Source organism: Poecilia latipinna, unplaced genomic scaffold, assembly GCF_001443285.1.
Source record: "Poecilia latipinna isolate Pla-1442-1.1 unplaced genomic scaffold, P_latipinna-1.0 Scaffold305, whole genome shotgun sequence".
In the NCBI taxonomy this organism is placed as follows: Eukaryota; Metazoa; Chordata; class Actinopteri; order Cyprinodontiformes; family Poeciliidae; genus Poecilia; species Poecilia latipinna.
This window is the reverse complement of record NW_015112921.1, coordinates 247802-256974: the sequence shown is the minus strand read 5'-3', so window position 1 is coordinate 256974 and position 9173 is coordinate 247802. Positions and strand designations below refer to the sequence as shown.

At 37.0% G+C, this 9173-nt stretch overlaps 1 protein-coding gene and 1 long non-coding RNA gene across 2 annotated transcripts in view; one reads left to right on the top strand and one right to left on the bottom strand.

Annotated features, from left to right (window-relative positions):
- The window catches only part of LOC106948742 (metal transporter CNNM1-like), a 24808-nt gene extending 18807 nt beyond the window's left edge, over positions 1 to 6001 (top strand). Inside the window, exons 6-10 of the mRNA XM_015034582.1 lie at positions 344 to 489; positions 1421 to 1700; positions 2529 to 2633; positions 3704 to 3808; positions 5732 to 6001. Of these exons, the coding sequence (XP_014890068.1) occupies positions 344 to 489; positions 1421 to 1700; positions 2529 to 2633; positions 3704 to 3808; positions 5732 to 5811 (716 nt within the window). The 3' untranslated portion in view covers positions 5812 to 6001. The remainder of the gene's footprint in view (positions 1 to 343; positions 490 to 1420; positions 1701 to 2528; positions 2634 to 3703; positions 3809 to 5731) is intronic.
- On the bottom strand, positions 1013 to 9105 carry LOC106948749 (uncharacterized). The gene is made up of 3 exons (XR_001425241.1): positions 8641 to 9105; positions 4020 to 4022; positions 1013 to 1023 (listed from the first exon to the last, which is right to left on the bottom strand). It is a non-coding gene; the product is annotated as an uncharacterized LOC106948749 (long non-coding RNA).
- Positions 9106 to 9173: the final 68 nt, after the last annotated feature.

Sequence of the window (9173 nt, the reverse complement as noted above, 5' to 3'; positions counted from 1 at the left end):
GGCCCATTGAGGGGGGCCAATATGCTGAAGTGGCCCTCGGTGAAATTGAGTTTGACACCCCTGTACTAACCAAACAAAATCACCAATGAGACAAAAACACAATAAACCATTGTTTTTAAAACTTGATGCACTTTGAAATTATGCATAACAGTTGACAAGTAAACTTGAGTCACAGGCTTAGTTTCTTCCAACACAACATAAGATTTAAACACTTTGATACAAACAGTTGAACTAAACCAACACAAACAGGAGCGGCCTACCTTCAACCAATGAGGATGTAAATATGTGCAACAGCAGCATATTCTGCCTGTGTTGTTCCTGTCTGGTCATATTTCCCTGACAGCCCACAGATCGCCCTCTCACAGCAGCGGCCTGGAGCGCTCTGAGTCCATGCTGTACGCCGGAAGTTTGGGTCAGCTGAACGGAGGAGGGAACTTCTACCTGCCGGACTACTCCGTGAGGCAGCTCACCCCCCTGCAGGTCATCAAGGTACACGGAGGTCATGTTTTGGGTATTTGTAGAACTTCACTTTCATTATGGTTTTATATTTGGGCGAATCAATCATGAACCGGAAGTGTTTTAGTGGACGTTGATGCATAAACTGTTGTTAGAGCCTATGGTTAGAGCCATCGGTCTGTGTAGCCTTTAAATCGGCACGTCCTATGTTTTCATCTGTAACGGTGGATATGTCGAGAAGATATGTCATTATTTAAAAACCACTTGGGCAACGATTCAGTCCCGCTAGCGGCGAAGTTTATGTGGAGGGCCGCAAAACCCTGCTTTTATTTTGATATTCCACTTCCGCTTATCGGTAAGCTAATTTGCGTATTAGCTAGTTACAAGGTACATGTTAAATATTTATGTTACTTGCAAAATATTTTATCATAATTTTTTTTTAAATGAAATTGAGCTTGGAAAAATAAATATTTAGTTTGAAAATTAAATATTTAGCTTGGACCCAAATACTTATCTACAAGCTATTTAGCTAAATATCTACAAGATAAATATTAAATATTTATGTTACTTGCTAAATATTTAGCTTACTTAACCTTTAGCCCTAAATATTTAGGTCTGAGCTAAATATTGAGTTTGGAAAGTAAATATTTAGTTTGGAAATAAATATTTAGCTAGAAAAATAAAAATTTATTTTGGAACTAGACATTTAGCTTCCCAACTAAATAATTAGTTTGTAAAGAAAATACTTATCTTGTGATTTAAATATGTAGTTTGGAACTGACATTTCTAAATGTAGAAATGGTGAAAATATTATTTAGAAAAATAAACATCCACATTTTTTCTCTATGACAGGCTAAATAAACCAAATTAATGCTGTTAATGTTTTACTGCATAACATTACAAAAGCCACCATGTAGTCTGTCAGCTTTATTAATACCCAGAATCCTCTGCTTCCGTGTATCAGATTACGCGTAGCCACTATCAGAATGCGCTGACAGCCACCAGGATGGACAGCTCCCCTCAAACTCCTGATGCTGACCTCCGCCTGGCAGAGGCCAACACCCCGACCCCTGACCCTTCAGCCACAGGCAACGCTGCTACGCTCATGCCCTTCGAGCCGACCACAGCCACCCTGCTGCCCCCGCCCAGGGAGCCCAGCCGGCCCAGCTCGGCCCGCACCAGAGGACAACAGTCCAGCGTCCCACACAGCACCTCGGTGCTGAATGAGAAGAACCGCATTGTCCGTAAGTATATCTGTGGTGTGCCGATAGTGAGCAGTTCAGACTGGACCCAATAGGAGATTATGTGAATCATTATTAGAGGGAGACAAAGAAGCTGCCTGAAACATCATTTTTAATGCACTACAGGACAATATTTACAGTTCAGTAACCTCAAACACACATTTAAAAGGTCACAACTGAGACCAGATGAGCAGAGGGTGTAAAAGTAAATGTCAGAATATAATTTATGACGTAGAGAAATCCAGGACAAACACCTGCTTGTCAACTGAAAATTGAGTATTATTGAAGTGGCAGATGTGGATTGCAGCTTAGAACTGGGTTGAATACGTGCAAAATTGTACTTAAGTAGGAGTAGCACTACTTCAGCATACTTTTACTCAAGTAAAAGTAAAAAAGTAATCCCTAAAAAGACTACTCAAGTAGTCTGATCATTTTATAACTTAGACGAAAATAAAAATCTAGTTCACAATCAACCAAACAAAATGCCTGTCTGGTAATAATAGAGTTTGTAATTCTTTATATCTTGATTTACGATGATTTACTTATCCCTCTTCTACAAAAGTCTGTTTTGCTTGTTTCTATAAGATTTTTCACATTTTGTTTATAAAATGAAAAGGCACAAGAAATTTATTGGTAAATTTAAAAAAAAAAGGTGGCCAATTCTACCATATGACGCCTTTTCGGTGTGTTCAGTTTGACGATTTCGTCCCTCAGGGCAATAAGTTTGGACTCCTCTGGTTTAGGTTCAGGTCCAGTCCAGATGAGCAAATCACAATGTTTGAACTGTGATGGATACACATTGCTCTTAAATGATGACTCTGTGTGCTACAGGCAGTAAGTCTGACGGTCAGAAGAGTCCCAGTGATTCTGTGTTCCTCAGGATGGATGAGATCCCGTACATCCGAGAGGACCGATCAGAGACCGACACACACTCAGGTTTGTCCGACTCCTCACTGTAACAACCAGCTTGAAGAAACAAATTGTGGATGTTAAATAAGATAGAATGATCTTGTTTTGTGTTTCTGTGGGTTTGTGATTTGACATTTATACCAATACCATTGCCTCGTGAAATGAAAGGTCACCAAACTTCAAACATTCTCCAGGTCTCTGAAGAAGGCACCTTTTACCAAAAATGCATTTTACAGTTTTACTGTTTCTTTAATTTATGATGTGATTAAAGAAACAGCACCTTTGATGCTGATTTACTTACAAGTAGGATTGGACAATAAATCAACAACAATATACATTGCGACAGACAAATGATCTGATCAGTATCCAAAGGTAATCCATCTTATAGAATATTCAATATTCAAAATATTCACTGAACTCTGATCCAAAACCGCACAGCATTCTGGGAGATGTAGGCCCTCAACTTCTCTCAGCCAGCTAAGTAAGGTTGGTGACATTCACTCACTCACTCACTCTTTGGTTACTTAGCAACTAACTCATTCACTTTCTGGTTGCTTAGCAACTCACTCACTTTCTTGTTGCTTAGCAACAGCTTGTTGAGTAACTTGCACAGCAACAGTTTAAGGTTTTGCCAGTGTGCCTGATAACTTCCTAAAAATAAAAAAACTACAGCATGAAGTGGAAACTGTGACACCTGTCTGGTAATATTTCAGATATTTAAAACATAAAATTAATCGATAAGTATTGATATCGACTGATATGAAACGCTTATTTCGTGACAGGTTTCTCAGCCATATTGTCCAGCCCTACTTACAAGTATGTGTTTCTGACGCTGAAGAAAACTTTGGTTCGTCATCTGTTACAATAACACTTCATGGGCATTTTGCATTTCAAAAAGAAGCCAGAATAACCCACAGGATCAACAGTGAAGAGGTTTAAGAATAAAATTTTCGATGTGATTAAAGAAAACACTTAGACGACTCTGGTTGTTATGTAATTCTACCATATGTCGCCTTTTCAGTTAATCCAAAATGTCGCTTTAATGCGTCCTGTCCTGGCAACCAGGATCATTCAGATCTCCGTCTCTTGTTTTTCAGACATGGCCTCGGTTCCCATAGAAACAGACACATCGCCTTTCATCAGCAGCATGTCGCTGAGCGGCTCAGAGGACACGCTGGGCAAGAAACTGCTACTCAAACTTAGTTAGTCTCTCTTTCTCATATATCGCTGTGATGTCACTTCCTGTAATGGTTTAATCAGACACTAACCATCAGAGATGAAGCTGAATCTTAAAAAAGAAGAGCAGATATAACCATGCATGAATGTGCAGTTTGTTCAGATGGTCTGTTTCACTGTTTTGTTCTCTGCTTTGATTCGTATAAAAACCGTATGCACAGAGGCAAACACTCACACGTCCTACTGTCTAAACGTTCATCAGTGCTTTGAACCTGCCTACTTTGTATTCCTCTGTAGTTTCTTCAAATTTCCATTCAGCTTCAGTCTAAAGCCTGGTTAGTTTCCTCTGCAGAGCAAAGAGATGTGTTTTAAAAAACAACCTAAACAGAATGTGGATTTCTGACGAGATATTTTATGTTGGAGAGCCAACCAAATAACTGCTCTCATTTACAGTGAAACAAGACAGTAAGACAATTATTAAATAAAGGTTGCAGAGTGAGGGTATGGAACGATGTAAAGGCTTCACTAACCAAGAACTGAAAGTATTATTTATATAACAACTTTTATTTTAAACTTCATCTGAAACTTGTCTACAAAAACAATGTTGTCTTTTATTGCCTTATATTTGAATAACGCTGAAATTCTTCATCTTTTTACAGTTTTGACTGGGGGAAACGGTCAAATAAGTAGACAGTGAAAACTGGAGATATCACATGGGTATCACATATTTACTAATAATTTAACATACCCTTCCGAAAAAGTGTGAAACCCATGTGAAAACATGCAAATCTCATGGGTTTTTACCATGAAAGATTCCAAATCCACACATGAATTTGTGTGAACCACATGTGCATCTGTTGCTCTTATTAAAATAGCAACATTTCATGACCCATTGTGTCCAGTGCAGCAGATACATCTAAAAGCAGAAGACAGCATCAGAGTCTAAATGACTATATGCTGTACATCTGTCCAGAAGAGGGCAAAGTTCACAAAAATTATACTTAAGTAAGAGCAGTATTACTTCAACATATTGTTACTCAAGTAAAAGTAAAAACATATTTGGTAAAAAATCTACTCAATTATCAATCATCTAATGTTACATCATCAGATGGACCAAAATGTAAGGTTAAGTAGAAATGTTGGTATTTAAGGGAGATAATGACAATAATTCATATAAGTAGCAAAAAATAACAAAATCTCAGAAAACTAAATTTTTACAAATCAGTTTCTTTCAATATAAAACTTCAGAAACTAACTGCAGGTCTGGTGAATTTTTGTTTGTTTTTCACTCAGTGGGTAGAAAATCCAGAAATTTTACTCAACAGTAGAAATACTTCATTGTAAAATTACTGAAGTAAAAGTAAAAAGTACAGTGCAGTATAAATACTACTAAAAGTATTTTTTCCTCAATAAAGTTAACCAAGTAAACATAATAGAGTAAATGTAATTTTTTACTATCCAACTCTGTGTACATCCTACTGCTTTCTAAGCCGTGAAAAGAAATACCGTCACCATGGAGCCAAGGGGGAAAGTGGAGCCAGAAAAGAAGTGGGTCAAACTTTGAGCCCTGTGGGACTCCCACATTACAGAGGAGCGGCGCAAGACCAGGCTGAAGCAGAAAGTTTGCTGCTTCTAATGAGATTAAACAACAGAAACAATGTGATCAGAATCAGTAGCGACAAATATTATGATAAAAACACCCAAAGGAAATAATGGTTGATGTTTTCTAACATTAATTAAAAAAAATGCTACATCTCTTTTAACTCTTTGCAGGCCCAAAAATCAACAAATAGATCTAAATTACTGAATTAAATTAGAAAATTTTAGTGTTATTACATATTAGTCATTTCCTGAACTTTAATTTTACAATAGGTTTAATCAAATTGAACTCAGTTATACATAAAAAGAATATATGCATTTTTTTAAATTTATTTTTCTTCTCCTCTCAGGTCACAAGAAACGGAAAAAGTCCCGTGAAGGAGACAAAACCCCAGAGGACATTTCAGAGCAGCCGCTGGTGAAAACCTAGCAGTGACTGAAACAGAGCAGAAGACGCCATCATCTGATGGCTTCATAAAGACTACAACTATCAGAGTTTTATCTGAAAACTGTGCACTGACGGTGACCTTAAACGAAACCGACCGGAGTTTGCTGGTCAATTAGATCATTTTTTGACTTCAGGTTGTGAATTAGAAATAAACTATAGCCTCTCACCTTTACCACTCCACATTTTTCACACACAGCTGACATGCGGTGGATATTTCTAATATTTCTATTGACATGAAAGTCACAACAGAGGACGGTAACAACACAAATCATCCACATATACAAAGGGATCAGAGGCTGCGTTCACACTGCAGCCTGGAAGTGACCCAATTCCGATTTGGGATTATTTTCATAAGCCTGAACAACACAGGACGGATTCAACCCGGGCCATTTGGATATCTGATACATATCCGATCTTTTCAAATAAATCTGAACGTCCAGGTCGCATTCATCCAACCTGAACGAAAAACAACAAACATGGCGGACTATAATGAAGGTTAAGCTGTTAATGTGCTGGCTCCAGTCGGACAACAACTTCAAAATCTTGAGATTTGCTCCTCCGTTAGCATCCATGTTTACTTCAACAAACACTGAGCACTTCTTCTTCTTCTTCTTCTTTATGGCGGTTGGCAAAACACTGATCTCGCTCTCTGTGTGACGTTTTTGCGCCCTCTACTGCGCTTTTCTACTTTTCATTCTGTTGGCTGAGACGGTTGCCAGATGGTTGCTCTCTCAAGACGGTTGTATTGAGAGACGGTTGTCTTGAGAGAGCAGAAAATGATTTGCGAGCAGGCAGAGATTTGATCCGAGCAGAGACAAGTTTTGAGTGAGAGGAGAAAGGTTAGAGAGAACGCAGTGAATATTTGAAAGAGCAGAAGTTTTGAGAGATGAAGTTTGTTTTCAGACTGGAAATGTTTGCTCTCGACTTAAGGCAGTAAAATTCACTCATAAAATGTTTTTATTAAAGCCATAGAGATACTAGGAGAGTTTAGTCTAGTTATAGTAAATAATGATATCTGCACATCACTCCAAACACATCATGCTAACAGGAAAGTATGTCTTCAGTAGTTTATTACTGTATCATTTAATTCTCTGCCCATAGCTTCATTATTTGAGTAATTTGTTTTGGTTAAATTTCATGTACGGGTTGCTTTAGTTGTCGACATTTTGGTGTACATTTCATGTCAATGGAAGTATTTGGAACATATTTGCAGAGAAAAAATGTTGAATACCTATTTTAAGTATTTATGAAGGACTAACTGAATGTAAAAAAATATGTATAACTGAGTTTTCATGAACTTCCTGGGTGGAGATAACAGGAATGTTGGTTCAGAGGAAACACACCAAAGACTCCAAACATGTTGCTGTTTGGTACCTGCAGCTCCATTAGACGTTCAACAAAACACAACTGCTCACTTTGATTTGATGTTTCCTAGCTCAGGCTTCGCTTCATTAATTGTCTTCACACATTAGTACCACATAATGTAATCTGTAAATATGTTTTCTCCTGTCTGTCAAGAACATTTCTGTTTATATTGAATGGTATGGAAACTTAACATGGAGCTAAATTGGGACCATAAAGTTTGTTCAAAATAATAAAACATGAAAGGGAAAAAAGGAAACTGAAAGGAATCCTTGAATCAGAAAAGTAGCTCTGAACATTTTTCTGTTTCACTTCATTTTTTTTCTGTTTCAAACTTTTTTGTTCAAAACTTTTTCAGTTTCAAAATAATTTTTCAAATACTTTTCTATTTCAAATCTTTTTTTTCAAATTCAAAACTTTTTTTTCAGCTTAAATATTTTTGTTTCAAATCTTTTTCTCCTGCTTCAAAATAATTTCTCAGTTTAAAAACTTTTGTTTCAGTTTCAATTTTTCTTTTAAAAACTTTATGGTCCTGATTTTGCTCCGCTATTTTTTCATTTTACAGTTTTTTTCTTTCAGTTTCAATTTTCTTATTCAAATATTTTTTTCAGTTTCAAACTTTTTTTATTCAAAACGTTTTTTCAGTTTTCTTTCAGATTTTTTTCTATTTCAAATCTTTTTTTTCAATTTCAAAACTTTTATTTCAGCTTAAATATTTTTGTTTCAAATCTTTTTTGTTTCAGTTTCATTTTTTCTTTTAAAAACTTAATGGTCCTGATTTAGCTCCACAGTGGAAAATCTCGGTATGTTCATTGTTTTTCCCTTTGTTTAAATGTTTTTATCAATCCACCTTTATGTTCTTTCAGCTTGACGTTCTCTCTGATTTCAGGATCAACCAGTTGCCTGCAGATCCATTAAACAAAGAGCTGAATGTTTCAGAAACGTTTCAGAAGGAGCTTCATTGACTGGGTTTCCATGGTTGCAGTGACGTAAAGCTCCGGTTTGTCCTGCTGGAAAGTAGTTTCACTGGTTTGTTTTGACTCTTCCAGTGTGAGTGAAATTCTGATGTTTTTAAGCTTTACATCATTTTACACAAACCTGGAAAGTTACCTTGATTCTTTCACGCATGTTTGAGAAATCCTTTAATCGCCATGGCAACCATCCAGCTGTGCAAAATGCCTGGGTGGACTTAGCCCCGCCTTCAAGGTGTTGCTCCTCCTACAAACTGCAATTTCCAAGCTTCTGAGCTTCACCACGACTCCCCCAATTCAGCTCCTTCAGACTAGTCAGTAGCTATTAGCAAATGCTAATTTGAGCATCTTCTGAGCTCATTATATGAGCTACTTCTCAGTGAAACATTGGTAAAAACTTTAAGTGATTAATAGAGGTGTGTCTTTGTGATGATAACTTGAAGGTGGAGTTTTAGAAAGAGCAGGAGTTTTTAGAGACAGCGCTTCTGTGTCCGACTCTTTATTGAGCAGAAATGCTTTTATCAGAATGATATGAGACATGAGCTCAGACAAATTAAAGATATTAGGTATGAGGGTTTTTTTCTTTAGAGTGGATTTATTCAGCTAATGTTTTCTATGCACTGAACCTCTTTAAGCTCCCACCACTGGAGCTGAGCCTTTTAATTATGATTTTAACCCATTATCTCTGCATACATTACAGGAGGTGAGCTGGACAAGTTTCTGGCTGTCATCATTCTCTCACAATCTCTTTTCTTCTTGTTGGATCTAAATCTGGAAGCTTCATGTTGTATAAAATTGTGTATATTAAGTCAGGAAGTTGAAACAGTAAAGTTTCAACTAAGTGAATTTCACATTAGACAGCTCTGGAACACATTAAGAGCCCACTGCACTGAACCGCATTGAAAACCTGGTTTTTCCACCAAACACTGATTCCTGAACTCTTCCTGAGTTAAAACATTAGTGTTGTTGTTTCTAAATGAATATGAACTTGTTTTCTATGCATTATTTCAG